Here is a 21,603-nt window from a genome sequence, read left to right as displayed (position 1 = left end):
CTTCTCTTCCAAAATCAACACACTCTGGTCAGTGATATCTTTCGATTACAAAAAAATACATCTGACTTAAAGAATTTATGACATAAACTATAGCCACACACTTCTCTGAATAAATTACGAAGGAGATCATATGACTAGATAATTCTCGTTTATTTATGTTGAACATTATTATCGAGAGTATGCTCATTGTCTCTATGACAGCAGTTTGTAAAACTACACTGATAGAGCATAAATACATGTGTCAAAAAATATGAGTATTATAAAGTTCTACAGTTTTAAAATTTAAAAAAAAAATTTAGTGCTGGAACACTGACGCTTTGTAAAGCTACAATGCAATTTGATATCTTAATTGCATCTCAACTCAAGTGCTTGTACTCCTTAGAATAAAGAATTGTTAGTTTTTTATAGTCAAAAGCTTCATGACTATCTATAAAGACTTGTCCGGGTATGCGATTCAATGTACAAAGACTGTTCTTCCGATTGTGATATTTAAGTGAGCTTTATTCGTTTAAAAATTGATTCAATTCACATATTTTCGTTAAAATTCTTAGTTGGCTCTTTTTTTTTATTTGTTATATGTTTATCGATATGTAATAATCTTAGCTGATTTTTGACGGTGTTTGGTTGGAAGTAAAAATTCGTGAATTCGTTGTATTTAATTAGTCATCACTACAAATGTTAATTGCCAAGCAGTAAAAGTTCCGACACGAGTGAACCTTCTGTCAAGATATCTATTCTGTGCTCTTGATAAAAACCATCCAACAGAAAGACTAAACAAATACCAATATTTATAAGAAATCATGGTTGATGACAGCCAAACAACGCCAACGAAAATACTAAACAATTTTGAAGCAATTCTTGAAAAAATCTGCTTTTAATCATGGAAAGCTCTGCTGAAGTTATCGCAAGGAGTCCCAACGTTATGACTTAACACAGTAGCCTCTTATATGAGCTAATTTATTCCAGACAAAATTTAGAGGTGTGTTCTGATATAACTATGTACACAGCGATAAAATTAACTAAATATCGATGACATCAATGAAACAAACCATCAAAGAGGAAAAAATGATGTATTGACGCATTTAACTCTTGTTGATTTTTAATTTGGTATGGTTTAAGAAATCTATACAGCATTTCTACCATGTACAGCATAACCTCTAAACGACAAAGAACCATACAGCACCTAATATGTTATGGTCCAACAGCGTATACAAAAGCAATCGACCGAACTAATGAAATTGACGTGGAGATCCTATATTCATTCAGCTAGCCTCGCTCCTAATACCTTTCAAAAACTATTTATCTGCCTTAACATCATATTTACTGCATGATGATAGATCTCTATCCTACAGATACATTTGTTTTGATATCATGCATGAAAATCAATCTCATGCGCAGAATGTATTTATGTATTTTTGTGTGTGACAAAACTGATGATAACGATTGTTTCTGGCAACTAGATGCTTTCTAATTTATGTCTAACGTTCTAATGAAAACGTTAATGTTTTATAAATCATCATCATCATTATATCTTGTCGCGCCAAGGGGCGATCCAAACTCGGGCTAGAAGTTTGGAAGTGTTGCGCGAGTTGTAGCAATCAGTCGAAATTAGGGACGGCACGTGAAGCCTTGCTACTTGTCCCCGTTTTATAAATTAATGCTCTGAAAGTTTAGTTTGTTCATTATTATAGTGCCTTCAAACAATATTTTTTTTTTGGTATATTCAAAAACACGCTGTCTTAAATAAAATATATTTTCGCGTTGTCTTTAACGCTCTATCTGGTCTATTGAATAGATGCAGGATATTCAGATAGAGGTTTCAGGTTCTAAGCTTTCAAGGGTCGGTTGTTGTTAGGCTTGGTGTGTCGAGAGTTTAAATTGCTTTATTTATATAAAGCAATACGAACAACTTTTTACTTCAATTGTTGTGTTTCACTAGCATTCATGTGACAAACACCATTCAAGGATCCTGTGTCGATCATTACCATTTTTGAGAAATCATTAAGGTAGTGAAATAAATTTGATGTAACGTCACACCTGATTTTGTAGACCATTTACCCATGTTTGTGTTGAGTGGAACACATATTACTGAACAATTTGTACTGTAATCCTACCGCATGATTATCAGACAAGCAATTAATTTACAAATGCCTAAATAAGATCATAGAATTATATAATCAATTAACAATTTCCTTTTGCTGATTAGAACAAGTATCATTTGTGTATTGGTATGATAATACTATAATACAAAATGAGGCAGTAAGGTCCTTACAAGAATATATGAAATTATAATGGTGAATACATGCATTGTTAGATATCCAATATAATAAATGAATAAAACTATATTACAAATGTATAGCCCGTGATGAGCAGGTTGTAATTATTGAGTAGTATTGCTTGTACCCTAAATAAATTATAATAAATAGAATATTTTAAACAGTTCATATTGTAAATAAAAAATATTGCTTACACATTTTATATTGTGAAAAAATAAAATCAGTTTGTATTGTATTGAATCGCTAATTTTTACGGCATTCATGGTCAATTTCTTAAAGTAAGAATGAAATAGATTGATTGGATCACATGTAATCTATACAATAGGGCTTTTTCGTGGACGTCGTTGTAAAAATGCTGTAATTTATAAAAAGCCTTCTTTTTATTGAAAAGTCGAATGATTCCGCGAGCAAGCCCAAATTTTCATTTTCTTTCAACGTCGAGTAGATCAAACCAATTGGACAATTGTGCTTTTTCTTCTTGAAGCATAGCTAGCGTTTGTTGACCAAGCTTGCTGAGATCCAAATCTATTGCGTTGCGATCGTAAATAAGTTTCATCCATTCTTTTGCCCAGTCGTCAAGTTTGTAAAGGGTAGCCTGAGTAGATAAAAATGTTTTTTTTCCATTCAAGTCATGCATGCTGCTGTTTTCAACTTGAAAGTCTACATCTGTTTTGTCAAGTTTCTTAATATGCACTTCTCTGTCTGTCTTAACGGTAACTAGGTACATCTGAGGATATTGCTCACCAACTCTAAGCTTAAGTAAGTCATATTGTTCACAGTTGATATATAGCTTGTTGATGCAAAGTTTCAGACGGACGACTTTGTCAGGGTCGTTTTGAAATCCATCATCATTTCCATCGATGAACATTAGAAATGGATCAAAACTCTGTTTACTGGCGATACCTCCAGACTCAATAAGAGTGCTAACTTGGAAGTCATAAAATGGAATCATAAAACCTTTGCCACCAAATGACAAGCCTTCGTTCATCGATCCTTCACCAGAGTAAACCACTGGGATAGACGCATGTTTCATGATAGCATTCACAAGAATGTTTTTAAAAAAACCCTGAACAACAAATGCCTCCCTACCTGACTTTGTTCTTATAAGGAACTGTTTGTATTCGCTGCCATTCAAAATAAAAGCATGTTTTGAAGTCAGTTTGACACCCACTTCACTTGCTTGTTTTGACAGAGCTTCTATGTTACTGGTTGCAAGAATTATTGGGTTATCGACGTCTGATTGCTCTGTCATTGCCTTGAGAATTTTGGCAAGTAGCCGCTTGCCCACACTCAAATTTTGCCCATCTTTAACGTCACAACTATCGTAAAATTTTCGCTGATTGATCACATGGGAATTTTCACGTGCCATCATAAGAGCAAATCTTTCTTTGATTATTTCTGCGAAAGACGTATTACATGAAGGTTTTTGACCAAGGACATTATAAAGAATACCTGATATAATTTCTTTGATCTCTGATTGGTTGACATCCACACTAGCTGTAGGAATGCCAAATCCTATTCCTCCACGTGATAAACCAGTGAAGTATGCATCATCAACTAAGCTTACCCCGGCCATTCCTCCGATCTCGCCAACTCTAAGAACGTTTCTTTCTTCTGCAACAGTCTTATATACTGAGCCAACATTATACTGAATTTCAAACTCTGGATGGTGAGTCTTAGCTATTTCTGACACTAATTCATAGCTATAGTTAGGATCCCATTGACGATTTGCATTATTGTGTGTGACGACTTTGATGTCCTTGTCGAGTAACTTGTTTAATGTTGTGTTGGCGATTGAATAGCGGTAAAAATGTGCGTACGCATTGATTCGTTGTTTGAGCTCTGGGTGTTTTCTAATAATTGTTTTATACAACATTTGAAAATTTACAAGATCACCAAATCCAGCGATAGCATACCCTGTCATGAGAATTTGTCCTTTGCTCTGTAGTATTCTTTCAAAAAATAGCTGCACCTCTTTTCTGTTTTCTTTTGTTGAAGACTTTTTGTTTTCATGTTCATCAAAGTTATTTATGTTGTATTTTTCAGTTAGAAATGCAGCTTCTTCGTCTATTTTGAGTTCTATTTTAGTATCGAAAGCAAGAGAAATTCCTTTGTATGTGACAAGGATTTTTTCATCGTGTAAAAGTTTGTTCTCTTTTTCTTCAAGAATGGTTTTCATTTTCATCATTTCTCCACCATATTGGAAATGGGTTCCAGTATTTGTGTAATTCTGTAATTTTCTTTCAACGTCTTCAGCTGATGTATGAGAATGGATGCCAATTTTCTCCAGTGTTTTTAGAAAAGAAGCTAAACGGAAAAATTCAACTTTTTCCTTTGTACTGAAATTCAAAAACGACCCCGATATCGCTGGTTCTATTAGCTTTTCTTCGGTTGTTCTTAGTTCAGGATATTCATCTATACCATAGTGAATGATCTTCACTGATGTGCCCGATTTATTTAAACGTAAACCTGCATAAGTCCGGTTGGTTTCTTTCAAAAAATTGAACAGTAGCCTAGTGCCAAGGGTTGCATCGTCCATCGAACCTGAGCACTGGGATTGAAACTGGTGTTGGATGTCGTTAAGAAATCTTTTGAACTCAGTGGATGTTTTAATCACTGTGTTTTGGCTTGTATGATCATAACAAGGCATGTTTGTGAAACAGTTGTGGGTAAATTGACGCAAATGGTAGTTTTCATGTTTGCTCGTATCCAGTTTGTGTGATTGCAACAAGTGGTGCCATTTTTCTCTCGTCTTTTTTATGTTGTCTGGTGTCAAGCATATTCCGTTTATACTCTGCAGCTTTTCTTGTCCATCCAAATAACATTTTAAATCGTTCCTATGGTTTGAGAATTCATTTGGTTGGTTGTTCCCAGAAGGTATAATGTCAATGTTTTCCAAGGATTGATCTGTTTTACGATCAAATGTACCTAGTCGTTTTGTATTCAGTGCAACGAAGAAAATATTTTCGGACACTTTCGGAATAATTCTTTGTTTCACATCAGTTGATGAGACGCAAAGTTTTATCTAAATAAAAAATTGTTGACCTAATTTAAATTCTTGCTTGGTTTGTCAGAAATGAGTATGAGGCGAGCACTTTGGAATTATAAAAATCATAGCTTTTTTATTTAGCAATTCATTCCCTTACAAAAAGCAAGAGTACAGCTTCGGTTATTTGTGATGTATGAGGCATCAATACAGCAAAAATATCAAGTCTGGATTGGCAGAATTGGGAGACTTATAGCAATGTACATTTTTTTATCTAATGTCTTGATGCAAATCTCCTAATATTGAAAATTTGAGATTGTATTTCAAAGTTTGCAACTATTTTAAGGATCTGCTTGTACGAAACAAAAACAATGGCATAGCCACCAAAATTGCCCAATAATGGTATTTCAGGTAGAAATTGAACTTTTGTGGTAATTAGAAAAACTGCCAATTGTTCTGATTCACGTGATCAAATGGACATGATACGCCAAACTCTTTAATCTGTCGTATTAATTGGTGAAGGACACTTAAGATGAAATAGCACATTTTGATTGGCTTAGAAGAATTTTTGGCGGTACACAAAAATATCAAAGAACTTTCTAGAACTAACAGTAAAACTGCATATACCATTACCGAGAAATATAAACCTAGGTCTCTTCTAATGGTTGAGGCCGCAGTGCCAGGAGTATTTATGAGAAGTTCGTGACAAACTAAGTTAGTTTCTAAAAGTAACATAATTTTGCATATCAGACCACGCCACAGTCATACTGTTCGAAAATTTTGTGCGCTTTACACAAAGAAAATTGGTTAAAATTGTCAAAGTGTTGTCAAAGAATCATAGTATTTGAATTTTCTTTGCAAGTATCCTCTGCAAACACAAACTTTTTCTTATTTTGGATGAGACTAAAAATCCGTATCAGTTGTTATTATTACCTCAAATTTGTAAGGTGTGAACGTTGAGAGACAATATATATATAGCATTTTTTCTATTAGCATTTTCACCCACGCTTCGGTGACACCAAATAATTTTTCACCAAGATCTTCAAGGACTTCAAAACTTGTAGCAAGTCTTCTTTTATGAGATTCCATGCCATGACTTTTTTTATCATTTTTTTCATGATTCTGATAAAGATTGTTGTCTCCTTTCATGTATTTTAGCATAATACTTAATGCTTCCATCTTCACGTTCTTTGATTTAGCAATTTGCCCTCAAAGTGGCTCGTTAACGAAGAATTACGACCTGCGAAAAAGACATTTTTAAATTAGACTAACGATGGTTTGTTTCCTTGGTGGAATAAGATTTCATTTAGTACAGGTCTTCTTTTAAAGTTCATTTAACGAAAAAATCTGCTTAAACACCAATTTTGTACAAATCTAGAAAAGGGAAAACATCTCTGTCTTGTTTGAAAAATATATCCGTGTATTTATAATGATGAAATTAGATCACCGAGTCTGAAAAGGAAAGCAGAAAAATAATTATCTGAGGACCCCTTGGATTTTTGATACTATATGATGTCTGAATCATATGATTTTTTCCGCTTATTACAATAATGTTAAATTTTGAGAAAAACTGAAATAGATTGAATTATCTCTACATACACGACTAAAGTTGAAGATACGACAAAAGATGTAAATGGACTTTTTATCCTCTGGTCTACAAATCTTTCACGAAGACAGCTGCACGATGCAGCTTTTCTTAGTTTACGAAAAAAGGAAATTTATCCTATCAAATCTTATCTTGCACAAACTTGTTCTATAAGCAGCAGAGTTTTGTCTTCTTATATTTCTGTCGCCGGTTGCACGAAGCCTGTATAGCGTTATTTATTGGATGCAAATTTTTTTAAACTTTTATAAAACCTTTTAAAAAGCAAAAAGTATATGATTCAAACTGTACAATCACTGAAAGAAATTTTGTTTCAAAGATACGAAATTTCGTTGTCGTAAGAAAAATATAAACACCTTTTTCACAAGTTTGGAGATTCTTTCTATTCAATGGACAACGCTATCCAGGCTTCGTGCAACCGGCCCCCGATGTTAATGATCGTTTATTCTTTCCTTCAAAAGAGAATATTTAGAACTATAAATAAGAAGAGTGTGTTCCTCGTGAAAAGACTTTCTAAATTCTCTGGTTGTGTACAGTTAAATGGAAAATTGCAAAAACTTGTTCATGTTCCGCCATCAAATTTATGTATAATTAGCTTTTATTGTATGAGAAGCCAACGTCATGAGACAATATTCTTCATAATTTACAGTATAACTATGGGTAGTGTACTGTGTACACTATTGACGTTACTGCATGCAAAATCTATTATCAAAAATTTTTACAGGCAAGAGTCGTCGCTTAGAAGTCTTTGATAATTTATAAGTACTACGTAGATCATTCAATCTGACTTAATTGTAAAAGTCAATAGAAAAAACAATCAAATCTTTCACAGTTGTAAGTCTTTTGATGATTCAGCAAAAAAATATCATTTATAATAGCAGACAAAACAAATAGCATTTATTCGTCAATGATTACACAAAACAAAGTGAAAATGCTTTTTGTAGGTACTATATTTTATAATATATTTATATAAATATTTAATTAAAATTTTCTTGGTGAAAACCACTTTGCTAATGTACAAGCCTCCAACTTTCAACAAAAAGTATTATGTATATCTGTTCCACATGCTATCGTGCGTGTGTACTGAACATAACCGCACAGTATTGCATTAGATGATATTTGTTATATAATGTATATTGTTTAATAGTTGCCTGACATTTTCCGTAAACTGCTCAGTGCTGTTGTACGGAAATGTATACCGGTCAAATTTTTTCTTGATTTGCTATAGCGCAATAGTTTACCAGTTATAAACCGGTCACAAACCTATGGCCGTGATTACGGTCGAGGGCGTTCAACGTCATCAATGAGAAAGGTAGTTGTAATATTGAATAGCATATACCCGTTTTCTCAAACCATTAAGTGTAGCATAAAATGTTTGAGATGAAGCTTTTGAGAAACTATCAGAAAAGTTAAAAATGACATTAAGAGTTAGAAAGGTGGCTTCAAGTTAGTGAGCGGGTCATTTGAGTTAACCATCTTTCGAGTCATCGATTGCATCGATCTATTTTTTGTACTTTGTTTACATCACGTTAATTATTTATAGCACCGAGTAGGGGGGCAAAGGATTGAATTTTGTATTTGTTCTCGAGGTTATAAATGTTGCATTTGTATAATTATCACCTCCAGAAAAGCCTATTCTAAGCCTGTAGACAAAAATCCTAGATCCACCCTTGTACATAAAAGTTGTAATTTCATCAAAAAAAATTTTTAAAAAAACATTATTTACTCTAAAACAGTTTGTACTCGACTCTTTTTATTCTAGAGGCATCAAAGAGATATTCCAGTTTACCCAATCAGATACCTTAAATTTTTATAATGACTCACGAACAAAAATTTAAACATTCTTCAGTTTCCTCGCACCTTTGTATGAAATGCATGAAATGCTTGGAGCTGTATTTTATGCCATTAACAGCTGCAACAACATACATCAGTTTTGTCAAGTTTCTTAACATGCACGTCTAGCGGTAACTAAGTACATATTTGGATATTGTCGGAAAATTTGTAAATATTTAATAGATAATTATTAATTGATACAAGGAGCATATGGAAGAACGGACATAGGAACTTGTGTTAATTACTTGTGACACGTTGAAAGTCGGGGTTCTTCTGTCGCTGGTTGTGAATGTAAAAGCTTGAAATGTTTAAGATTATCTGTGATGCGGAATACTTAAATTGAAATAGTTATATTAAGTGAAATTGAGAATTGTGTGTTGAATGCGCGTACCGTAGGATAGTAAACAGTCTCAAAAACGAATCGGCAGACGCAAAACTGCTTTGTGCTAAAGCGCAAAGGAGAAAATTGCTACAGATATTGCTCTCAGTTTGAGTAGTAAATCCTTTATGACATATGTATAGGTCGTCTATGCCAATGTCCAAGCGGGACAATTATGTCGAGGTCGTTTTAAAATCCAACATATTTTTATTAATAAGCTTTGGAAATGGATCATAATCCTGTACACTTGGCAATATATATACTGACTCGATAATATTTATTACTTGAAAGTAGCCAATAAAAAATGGGATCACAAAACTATGGCTACCAAAACAAAATCCCGCATTTATCATGATCGTTGAACAGTGTAAAGCTCTGGATAGTCGCAAGTTTTATCATTGCATTCACAAGCGTCTTTCTGAAGTCTACGTGACCTTTCTCTTATAAAAAGTTGTTTGTTTGGTCTCTTTAACATAATCTTATGATTGCCGACTTGTCTAATTATCAATAGCGCAGCAAGTCCGTAAGTTCTGTCCTGCAAAAATTATAAATTTCTACCGAAACAAACAGTGATAAACCAGTGAAGTTTACATCGCAAGACCAAAACATGTGGACTTCTAATTTTGTCAGTTGTATTATCGATTGCTTCTTAAAAAATAAATGTTTCCAGCTAATGAAAACATGAAAATTTCAAAAGAATAACGCGATATAGGGCTATAAAGCCAAATTTGGCTACGAAGAAAATTTTTCAGAAACAAATGTCACAACCGCAACATTTCAAGATTTCAAGGCACTATAGTTATAAACGCCAAATATTAAGTAGCAAATAATTGTCGAGAAAAATGAAGAGATGAACACTGCATTGATAAAAGCCATGTAACAAGAACTTCAGTGTCTTGGTCTGTTCGTGTGAGTATTGCCTTACGTCTTGATTATTTGTGGAATTAGTTACTGTCGTATACAGGAAATGGGTCTATACCAGTCATGGCGAGAGCCTCCAAAAATTTTGATAGCGCGGCGTTTATTTCAGATTCATTTTTATAGTGATTTATTGTTTTATGAGAGAAGAATGAAATATAGACATGGTACGACCAAACTGTGGGCTATGTCACTTGATTGTAGGAAAGAAAACTTAAACCTCTAAAAAACAGTTATGCATATCACTTAAGTCCTCGGCATAGTATTGATAGGAAAATAGAAATAAGAAACGACGTTTGTACACGGTACACTAAAGTGAAAATGTCTTCAAACATGCTCAACTTCTTATGTTATTCTTAACTGTGGCACGTATAGTTCGACTGTGGGAAGCGGATTTTATTATAAATTTCACATTTGCTCTTTTGTGGTGTACGTAAGAAATTATATTGTTGTCGTTTATAAAATCTTTATGTGATCAGCAACGGGAAATAATGTCTCTCACACCTCCCTAACTCCTCCCCGAAAAATGAAAGGAAAAAATATGTTGATCTATGTTGAATAATATTTATTGTCTGTAAAACATAAGAAAATGCAGACAATTACAACGGCTATTTTCATAAAAATATCTCTTACCGTTTATTCAATGATCTCCGTTTTCAATAGGAAAAGTCCCTTGTCATTGACGCTGTAATGATAAATTTTCTTCAACGACAGTAGTTTTTATAATGTTGTATATGACGCCAATCAACAGCAATTGATTGCCAAAAAAATTTTCAGTGCTGCGAAAAATTGACGTTATAAGAACACGCCTCCAAAAAAAATTTTTCTTCCTTTTACAAGAACCACGTATCAGCGTGAAGCCCATGAATGACGAATGTCCGTTAAATACTTTCTTCGTAGACTTTTTAAAGTGTTAACCAAAAGAACATATGTTAAGCTTTTAAATGATCGTCTTTCATGTTAATTGCTGTATTTGATTCATATATATTATACAAATGTTCAAGCGAATTTGTGCATGATTTTCATCTTGTTTTTTGCTTTTTTATATTTTGTGTTTTTTATGACGTTTGAAATTCTGTGTTTTTTCCATAAGATTTTTTGCACAACCTAATTATATTTATATACGTATATTTAACAAGCGCTTGATAAATTTGGGATCACGTAACAGGAACACCTTGACTTGCAAAAGGCCGAAATCACGCGAATAGAGCACTATGACAGTTTCCGCAAAGGATATAGTAATATTTACCTACTGAGTAGGTACAAAGATTCTTACATGTACGCGAATACCTACGCATCGTGTGACTCACGTACCAAGTTCTTGCATAAACTACTGATGTTGGCTTTCATGAAATACAAATAGAAACACTATCATGTATTATCTTTGAAACTCAGATTAATTACCTTGCTGATATTTGGTTAACAGCGCGACAAGTAAGAACTCAAAAACTTTCAGCTTGACATAATTTTACTAATTTACATAGCCTACAGTCAAACTGTAAGACATGAGAATCATGTTCTTATATCTGAGACCTATCAATGATTGAAAAGTGACAAACCCAAACAAGCAATCAACGATTAAGTAAATTTCGTTGAGCCATGCCATGCTTCTTTTGATTTTTGATTTTTATATTAGAAGCTGCTGTTAAACATTTTCTACAATTGACGTCATCCTTTTTATTTTTCCTGGATGCCACTGTCAACACACGTACGGATTTTTTTGACAGCGTTTGTAAATTCATATGGATTCGGTGGATCCAATTCTCTTGTTAGTGTTGATGGAGGAATCTGCGTTAGTGTGAGATATAAAAACTGTAAACGCTCAAATAAAATGTTCAAATTACAAAATGCCATTGATGTCATCGACGTTTGACGCGCAGGTGAACTTAGGTTGACCCTATTTCTCAGCGATTCAATATACGAAGCTAGTTGCTGTGACGTCGGATATTTTACTGACGGAATAACATGAACGTCATCAACAATAAATGCGCACTAAAAAGCACTCATCGATTTGGTTGTTAACACTTTTATAGAAAATTAAACGGGAACTTTGTTGAATATATTAAAATATGAAATAGTGACTCGGTGCTGGTTTGGCAACACGCTATATAGACGACTTGTAACCGAAGTGTTTTCCTTGGAGGTTTCTCAAATTCTGTTGTTGTTTTTTCATCAGGATCTTCACAGCATGCATGTGATTGGTAAGCATTGCTATTTTATTGACCTGCTTCTAAACGTCCAAAAATATGACAGCATTTCATTGCAGCATAATTAAGAGGTCAAAATCTTTCCAAACAAACTAATCGTCATAATCAGGCTTTTTATTCATTTAACAGAATTTTCTAATCAGTATGAAACTCTAGGAATACTTTTACTTTGCATTTGTTATCATTGGCGTAGCCAGTGCTCTTACTTAGTCCTGCTATGGTAATTTTTCTCTGTTTACATTCACTACAAAAGCAATAGATGTCTTAAGAAATTAAAATGATATTGAGGTCACTCGTTTTGCATAGCACGGCTGAAACTTGAAGGCTAGCTACGCCACTGTTTTCCCCTTAACAAACAACGGTCAATATTCTTGCAGTAAATTCAACATTTTCAGTGGACAGAATAGGACAGATGTTTCAAAGTTTTGTAAACACCTTTACAAATCATTTCAGCAATTTCAGAACCATTTAGCAGCTTCCTTATGATCAAACAAGATACACATCACCAAGGAACAGACGCAATGACAATCTATAATAACTGTTGAGTGAATTCAACATTAATTGAAGTAGAAATTGTTTAGGAAAACATTTTTTTAAAAAATTAAATACAGTGTGAATTGATCCCTTAGCTTTAATGTCATTTGCTTTCTTCTCTTCCAAAATCAACATACTCTGGTCAGTGACATCTTTCGATTACAAAAAAATACATCTGACTTAAAGAATTTATGACATGAACTATAGCCACACACTTCTCTGAATAAATTGCGAAGGAGATCATATGACTAGATAATTCTTGTTTATTTATGTTGAACATTATTATCGAGAGTATGCTCATTGTCTCTACGACAGCAATTTGTAAAACTACACTGATGGAACATAAATTTTTAAAATGTTTAAAGCATTTTTTCACAAGTACGTCAGTTTTATGAATACATGTGTCAAGTAATATGAGTATTATAAAGTTCTACAGCTTTAAAATAAAAAAAAAAATTTTTAGTGCTTGAACACTGACGTTTTGTAAAGCTACAATTTAATTTGATATCCTAATTATAATATTTACATACTATGAAAAATATACCTCTCGAAATTTCACTTACACAAATTAACCGAACAAGTTATTAAGTCTTCGTAAAGATACTGACTCTGAAAAGCAATCCGAAAACAAAACTTCACGGAATCAAAACTTTAGCTCTCTGAAAATTTATGCTATGACAATACAAGAATGACGCATCTCAACTCAAGTGCTTGTACTCCTTAAGATAAAGAATTGTTAGTTTTTTATAGTCAAAAGCTTCATGACTATCTATAAAGACTTGTCCGAGTATGCGATTCAATGTACAAAGACTGTTTTTCCGATTTTGATATTTAAGTGAACTTTATTCGTTTATAAATTGATCGAATTCACATATTTTCGTTAAAATTCTTAGTTGGCTCTTCTTTTTTTAATTTGTTATATGCTTATCGATATGTAATAATTTTGGCTGATTTTTGACGTATTTGGTTGGAAGTAAAAAATCGTGAATTTAGACAATTTGTATTTAATTAGTCATCACTACAAATGTTAATTGCCAAGCAGTAAAAGTTCCGACACGAGTGAACCTTCTGTTACGATATCTATTCTGTGCTCTTGATAAAAACCATCCAACAGAAAGACTAAACAATTACCAATATTTATAAGAAACATGGTTGATGACAGCTAAACAACGCCAACGAAAATACTAAACAATTTTGAAGCAATTCTCGAAAAAATCTGCTTCTAATCATTGAAAGCTTTGCTGAAGTTATCGCATGGAGTCCCAACGTTATGACTTAATAAAGTGGCATCTTATATGAGCTAATTTATTCCAGAGAAAATTTAGAGGTGAATTTTGATATAGCGATGTACACAGCGATAAAATTAACTAAATATCGATGACATCAACGAAACAAACCATCCAAGAGGAAAAAATGATGTATTGACGCATTTAACTCTTGTTGATTTTTAATTTGGTATGATTTAAGAAATCTATACAGCATTTCTACCCTGTGCAGCATAACATCTAAACGACAAAGAAACCGTACAGCACCTAATATATTATGGTCCAACAGCGTATACAAAACCAACCAACCGAACTAATGAAATTGACGTGGAGATCCTATTTTCATTCAGCTAGCCTCGCTCCTAATTCCTTTCAAAAAATATTTATCTGCCTTAACATCATATTTTACTGCATGATGATAGATCTCTATCCTACAGATACATTTGCTTTGATGTCATGCATAAAAACAGATCTCATAGGCAGAATGTATTTATGTATTTTTGTGTGTGACAAAACTGACGATAATGATTATTTCTGGCAACTAGATGCTTTCTGATTTATGTCTAACGTTCTAATGAAAATGTCAATGTTTTATAAATTAATGCTATGAAAGTTTAGTTTCTTCATTATTATAGTACCTTCAAACAATATTTTTTTTTCTTGGTATATTCAAAAACACGCTGTCTTAAATAAAATATATTTTCACGTTGTCTTCAACGCTCTAACTGGTCTAGTGAATAGATGCAGGATATTCAGATAGAGGTGTCAGGTTCTAAACTTTTAAGGGTCGGTTGTTGTTAGGCTTGGTGTGTCGAGAGTTCAAATTGCATTAAACAAGTGTGTAATCATCAGGATGATGAAGTTAGCGGCTATGAGGTCGATACTGCTGTAAAAAAGTGTGCAAAAAGCATTTCTCTTGCTGAACAATCGGGAATAGAAAGCGACACTTAGTATGAAAAATTTGCCCTAAAAAACTAAGTCTTTTGCTTCATTTTTTCTATGACTCCCAGAAGGGACTCCTTCTTTAGCCAAGAACCTCAGGGCAAACAAAACGCCCTTAAGCCTCATTTCCACCTATCGCACGAATCAACTCGCAGCTCGCTGCGAGAACTCGCAATTGTTCGTGTCTGTTTCGAGTACTTGTTGTTTGATAACTGTTTTTCAGCGAGCTAAGAAAAAAATGGCGGACGCTTAAGGAGTGAAGAATGAGTCCTTTGACTAGAAAGCAAATAATTCTTTTACTCTATTAGCGAAGTCGAAGAAGACAGCGTGAAAAATACCGCAAACGTTTTTGGATCAGGCCGATATTCCAAAAGAGATCTCAACATAGCAAATTTTTCACTTTATTGAAGGAATTACGAGATGGAGACCACGAAGGTTATTTCCACTATTTTAGGATGTCACCTGATCAATTCGATTATTTACATGGCCTTGTAAGCTCCTTTATTCAAAAGAGCGATAAAAGTCGTGATGTCATTAGTTCAGAAGAACGATTAGCGTTGACACTTCGCTATTTAGCATCAGGAGTACACGAAGTTTGTCTTTCAGTTGTAGAATAGGAGTGACAACTGCACATAGAATTATTTCGAATACCTGTTTGGCAATTTGGAATGCTCTTTTGTCAAAAGGATTTTTAAAAGCTCCCAGTCCACCGTATGAGTGGTTAAAAATAGCTGATGAATTAAAAAGAATCTGGAACTTCCCTAATTGTTGTGGGGCCATTGATGGCAAGCACATAAAAATACAAGCACCAGCAGGATCAGGGAGTTTGTGCTATAATTATAAACACTGGCATAGCATTGTTCTCATGGCTATTGATGCAGCAGACTATTCATTCATATTACTTGACATTGGCGATAATGGTCGTCATAGTGATGGAGGTGTGTTTCAGAATTCTAAATTAGGTATTGGGTTGCTGTCAAATTCTCTTCAACTTCCTGAACCATGCTGCATAAGTAATAGAATGAGTACTTTTCCCTTTGTCTTTGTTGGTGATGAAGCATTTCCATTGATGAAAAATCTGATGCGTCCCTTCCCTGGCAAATTTCTTTCACAACATGACCAAATTTTCAACTATCGCCTTTCCAGGGCCAGAAGATTTGTTGAAAATGCATTTGGCATTGCTTCCTCAAGATTTCGAATATTGAGAAGGGAAATTTTTGCCAAACCTATGAAAGTTGAGAGGATTACCATGGCTGTAGTTGCACTTCATAATTTCCTGATAAAGTCGGAGGCAAAACAACCAGCATGTTCTAGACAGTATTTACCCCATTGTTTTGTGGACAGTGAGGACAGGTATGATTAGATTCCTTAATTTTTTTCAAGAATACCATATTTCAAAAATTTTAAAGAATCAATTTTGATGAACTCAAACTGATGTGAAATATTCTTGACTTCTTAGACAAATTTGAGACGAGATTTCATTTGCAAGAGAATTATTATTTTTATCCCCTTATTTTAGAAATGGAAAAATTTTATTGGGCTCATGGAGAGCCTCTGTGAAGAATGCACAAGGCTTAAAGTCATAATGAAACTTTGAAGACAAAATAGAAAAATAATTAAAAATTATACTGTTCTTTAGCAATTCTATAGCATTTTTTAGTGTTTTTGGACTGACCTGGGGTAGTTCAACTTCGTTTGCCACACATTGCCATGCATTTTCTTTTTGTGTTTTGTCTCTGTATCCACGGCTTTTTACCAAGTACAAAGCGTGAAATTTTCTTACTGTTTCGATTAAAAGTTGGATCTGTTTATCGCTCCATCTGTCGTTTCGTTCTTGTCTGTCCGACATTTTGTTGTTTGTTTTTTGAAAAAAATGGGAAAATAACATAATGCTAAAAGACAATGCCACGTGATCAGTAGCCTTTCTTTCAATGGTGAAATTTTATTTGAAATAGCTGCGAGAAAAAAATAGTTGAAAAATGTGAACTATCTGCAAGGTCATAAAAACAAATTGTTGCGAGTTTGCGAGTTCTCGCAGCGAGCTGCGAGTAGATTCGTGCGAGAGGTGGAAATGAGGCTTTAAACTCTCTCCTAACCTTTAACCTTGCTCTCAAACCTAAAACTATAACCCATAACAACACTGACAACGAGACGAACCAAAGATATCGTGCATTGGATATCAGACAAAGCAGGTTAAGCCAGGAGCTATAAAGGAAATGATTTGCTGTTCAATCTACATGTCGAACAATGGCATTCTGTGCAATTTATTCATTTTATCATTGCCTCACACCATATTACATTGCTGTATCTCACTCTTTTACTCCGCAATTTTTCTCAGTTTATCCAAACAAACATTTTGCGACATTTATTAACGTCATCATTTCATATGAAATAAAATTTTTAAAACTAGTTATTTCACAACCGAATGTAATCAATGAAGTCAATGTAATCGAATGTAGCTAGTAGTCGAATGTAATCATATGTAATCAAAAATTCGCTCATTCTTTTGGAATTGCTCTTATTTCATAGGAGACGACATTTGAAAAAGTTGTCATTTGATAGAAGTTCACATTTCGAAAACAATCGCCATTTCGAACATTATCTCAAAAGTTTGTCATTCAAACTGTGAATAAAATGGTGAAAAGTGAGTGTGAAATTTCCAAATACAAATTCTTTTAGCTGTTAAAGCGTTTAGTAAATGTTGGTTTAGTGTGTTATAAATGTTAGTTTTTTAAGTAGCCACGTGATTTACCACATGACAAATGCAATATACCTCCTGGAATAATTGATCACAACGTTGAACAAGGTAGGTCTAAATTTATCTAACTAAAATATTCTTAATTAACATACACACTACACACTCATTGCGAAAGCTTTTACAAAAGCACATAGTTTTTTTCCTAGTTTCTCTGGGCATGAGAATTACAAAATGTCGAAAAGTGTAAAGGTAACATTGAAAAGTCGTGACACTACTTAAGACATTAGAAAAGTTAGCAGTTCATTGGAGAATATGGAGTCGAATGTAGTCAAATGCAGGCAATGATATAGTCGAATGCAGTTTTCGCTATGTATGGCGACGAAAATATTTTAGTTATTTGAATTGTAGCTAAATTAAAAACTCCGAACAATTGCGAACAATTAAAAATAGATACGTGCGTAATTACCATGATTGACAAGATGCATGGCAATGAATGACATTAAGCATACTTTGTTTGTCGTTAGAAAGAAACACTGCATAAAATGTAAATGATTTCACGAGAAAATTGGAGCAAACTCTTGTCTTTATTGCAGTGACACCTTCGGAGGACAAATATTTGCATTTTATGGACCAAAGCTTTCAATTAGCTATCTATTGGTCATTGTAGCGTTATCTTCGTTATAGTTTTTTAATAGCCTTACCTTTTAGGTCCATAAAATAGTTTTATTGGTTTGTAGATCTTAATCAAAATTACTAGTGGAAAATATAAACGCAGGTCTTTGATTATGCTAGCAGTATTATTACATGTTGATACAAGTTGATTTGTTGAAATATGATTAAATTATCATTATATTATTACTAACAACACTACCGTGCGTAATGTACGTTGGAAAAAGATGGAAAGCTGTAAAACAATGAAGAGTGTGCAATTCAGAGACCTAAATACGAAAGAGTTGGGGCACCAGAAGTAAATTTGTCTAGTGTCATCCAATTTTGCTCCAAAAGCCAGCCAATGTACAGCATTAAATGGGGAAAGGCAAGTTTTCTGTTATATTTTCTTATTCATCATTGGAACAAAAATTTCGGCTAGATACCCATCTGACCATATTTACCCAATCACCATTGTCATATTTCGAAATTCGTCGATCAATACGTGTCTCAACTCTTATAAATATAGGGCTCTGGTGCAGTTGGCGAGAAAAAAGCTTATGTGTGATTGTACTAAGCATCGACTGAAATGAAGAGAGACTGCGAGAGGCTTCTCTGAAGAGATGGAAGCATGCAAGATTGGCCGAAAAACGAGAAACCCTTCAGCTGTGCAGCAGTTGTGAAATGGTATGAGATGGACAAAAATGAAAGAGCAAGGTCACAGGAAGTATACATAAATTTGCAATATAGCAAATAAATGAGAGATAAGTTTAGGAAATCTTTACTAGAACCTATGCCTTTTCGCGTTGAATTAAATTTTACGTCTTCTGTTTTAAATATCAATTTATTCATCCATTTTCATGAAAATTTCAATGTTTGTACATAATTCGAGAGTAGCTTAAATCATAAGATAACTCCTAAGTCTAAAGTGAATTTCACCAACATAGCTAACCTCGCTGCTTGTTGAATTTTCACGCACTGACCCTATGCAGAATCACTATGCAGAATCACGGATGACTCCTCTGCTTCCGCAGTTTTGCCAGACGGATGTCGTCTTCGCTTGGCTGAAAAGTAGAAAAATTATCAAAGCCAACCTCGGTTGAGTCCCAGTCTTTATCGGGAGTTGTCTGACGCGTCAAAAGCCATGTTGTTAGTATAATCGGATTTTCCATCGTGTCTTCCGCGAATTCAATTTGTCCGGACCAGGCACACGTAGAATGAGCGTTGTGACAGGAATTTTTGTACGATACAACCCATCCTAGTGTTCTCCCATCCGTATCATAACGACCAGAAAGATCATACTCGTTCTCTGCATTACCAACGGCTGAATAATATTTTCCAATGAAGCTTCCCTTATCTTCATCAACACTCAAGAGGGTCAGTTTTGATCCCAATTGATTATACCATACAGTGGAAGGCGTGAACCACTTTTTCATAAAACCTTTGTGATGGTAAAATGAAAACGAAAGTTAAAATGGCGTTTGACTTTTGTTTTTGCTAGTGACAAAATAAGAATCAAATATAATAACGAGGCGGTTGTTTCAGAATGCCTTTTTCGCCACATGAAAGACAAACCGAAAAATTCCCACAATTTGCCTTTCTCAATACCCAGTTATCACTAGTTGTTTAGTATACACTTTTACTTGACTTCACAACTGCTGTTCAATGATCTGCAGCATCTGCAGAGTTTCCACAAGCTTAGCAATAAAATCTTAATGTGAGGAGTATCAAGCTTTGCAAGGTCGGTGTGCTTCCGATGTCAACAAAGAAATCATTAATTCGATTAGAGAAATCACGTGTTTAATAATTAAAAACAATATCAGAAGAATTTGGAAATACCAGCAGTAAACTAAATAAATATACATAACATTCTGGTTCTGGAGACACTTATAACGGCACGAGAGCAACATTACGAAGTGAGAACAAGAGAAACGTTGCGAACATTTGCATATAGTTCAAGGTGAATCATAAATTATCATAAGTCGATATATGTATAATATAAACAAGTATAAGTGTTTTTTGAGAAAATGTGTTCGCATTTGCATTTGTGTCTCGAACAAAAGTATTTGTGTTTCACCAACTGAAAGTATTACTGAAGAAAACTTAAAGTTTTCATTAACTTTTACACTTTTTGTCTGATTTGATTATCAGGCAGCGTTCGATCTATACGCTCATTCAATGGTCCTACATGTCACTTTATAGATGATGTATCGCATATCCCATACGCTTAAAGTTTTAAGCATGACTTTACAACAAAATTATTGCATTTAACTATTTCACCACGTCCATATTGGACACTGCAAAAATAAACTTCAAAGAGCGATGTGTGTTCTGTACAAATCGAGTAGCTACTATTAATTTATATAAATAATACTAATTAAGTCTCGTCGGGTCAAGGCTTTTTGGAACACAATGTCAAAGTACTTTAGTATTGTCGTCTACTGCTAACTGACTCGCTGAAGCGCGCCGTTCAAACAAGATATTAGAATAATTAAGCTTTGTAAAAACGAGAAATCCACGTCATACGGTGGTTGCAGATTGCTGCTTTGAAGACGATGAAGCAAGCCATATTGATTAAATGAATTTAACTACGGAAGGCAAACAAATACTTGCAGTATTCAGGATGCAAGACAAACATTTAAACAGTATTTTGTCATAGATAATCGTACTGTTTAACATACTTTTCAAATTCCCTTACACTAAGAAAATAACTTCGAAATATCACGGACGAGACCACAAGCAGCCAAGTTACCCACATAAAAAATAGTAGGACAATTATATATTTATAGAGAGGCAGAGAAGCGTATTATGCTTCTTCTAAACCAAATTTACAGAATCGAAAGACGCTATTATTCAACGTACCAGCCATATTGATTCCAGCTTTCACAGACTTTGCCATACTGAATTTAACAAGACTTTGAAGAAGCTTCGAAGTCAACAACAAACACTTGCAGCAAATTAGAACCGTGGACTGTCTTATGTCTAATCATGAAGGCAATGACGTCAAGAAGGTTTCATATTGCATTATGCAAACTGCGTCCGGTTTCACAAAATCAACACTTATTGTCTTGAAATTTGAAAACACAGAACCAAATCCTTTGCTGCTTATTGCGCACATGGTTGCGAAATTGCCGGCTTTAAATGGCAGAAATCAAGCGAAAATTTTTGCATACTTAAAAACTTGCAAGCTATAAATTATCTTGGGAAATGGAAACGATTTAATACTCATCATCAAATAAATCTTCTATGGCAATTTCACAATATTCTGGATTGATGACTGCACAAAACATTTCAAATTACAACAACCAATTTGG

At 34.0% G+C, this 21,603-nt stretch overlaps 2 protein-coding genes and 1 long non-coding RNA gene across 3 annotated transcripts; 1 reads left to right on the top strand and 2 right to left on the bottom strand.

The window, feature by feature from the left end:
* Window positions 1–2,156: 2,156 nt before the first annotated feature.
* On the bottom strand, window positions 2,157–11,561 carry LOC124437299. The gene is made up of 4 exons (XM_046987286.1): window positions 11,400–11,561; window positions 10,629–10,680; window positions 6,196–6,502; window positions 2,157–5,301 (listed from the first exon to the last, which is right to left on the bottom strand). Exons 3-4 carry the CDS (start codon window positions 6,439–6,441, stop codon window positions 2,698–2,700), a joined length of 2,850 nt encoding a protein of 949 aa, XP_046843242.1. The 5' UTR covers window positions 6,442–6,502; window positions 10,629–10,680; window positions 11,400–11,561; the 3' UTR covers window positions 2,157–2,697.
* A 299-nt stretch (window positions 11,562–11,860) lies between these two features.
* On the top strand, window positions 11,861–12,830 carry LOC124436724. Its single transcript, XR_006945457.1, has 2 exons — window positions 11,861–12,196; window positions 12,656–12,830. It is a non-coding gene; the product is annotated as an uncharacterized LOC124436724 (long non-coding RNA).
* A 6,287-nt stretch (window positions 12,831–19,117) lies between these two features.
* Window positions 19,118–21,271, bottom strand: LOC124436672 (streptavidin-V2-like). Its single transcript, XM_046986642.1, has 2 exons — window positions 21,152–21,271; window positions 19,118–19,730 (listed from the first exon to the last, which is right to left on the bottom strand). The coding sequence occupies exons 1-2, from the start codon at window positions 21,186–21,188 to the stop codon at window positions 19,297–19,299; spliced, it is 471 nt and encodes a 156-aa protein (XP_046842598.1). The 5' UTR covers window positions 21,189–21,271; the 3' UTR covers window positions 19,118–19,296.
* Between the last annotated feature and the right edge of the window lie 332 nt (window positions 21,272–21,603).

Source organism: Xenia sp. Carnegie-2017, unplaced genomic scaffold (assembly GCF_021976095.1).
Source record: "Xenia sp. Carnegie-2017 unplaced genomic scaffold, XeniaSp_v1 HiC_scaffold_16, whole genome shotgun sequence".
NCBI classification, from domain to species: domain Eukaryota; kingdom Metazoa; phylum Cnidaria; class Anthozoa; order Malacalcyonacea; family Xeniidae; genus Xenia; species Xenia sp. Carnegie-2017.
The sequence above is the reverse complement of the archived record's forward strand: the minus strand, read 5'-3'. Positions and strand labels throughout refer to the sequence as shown.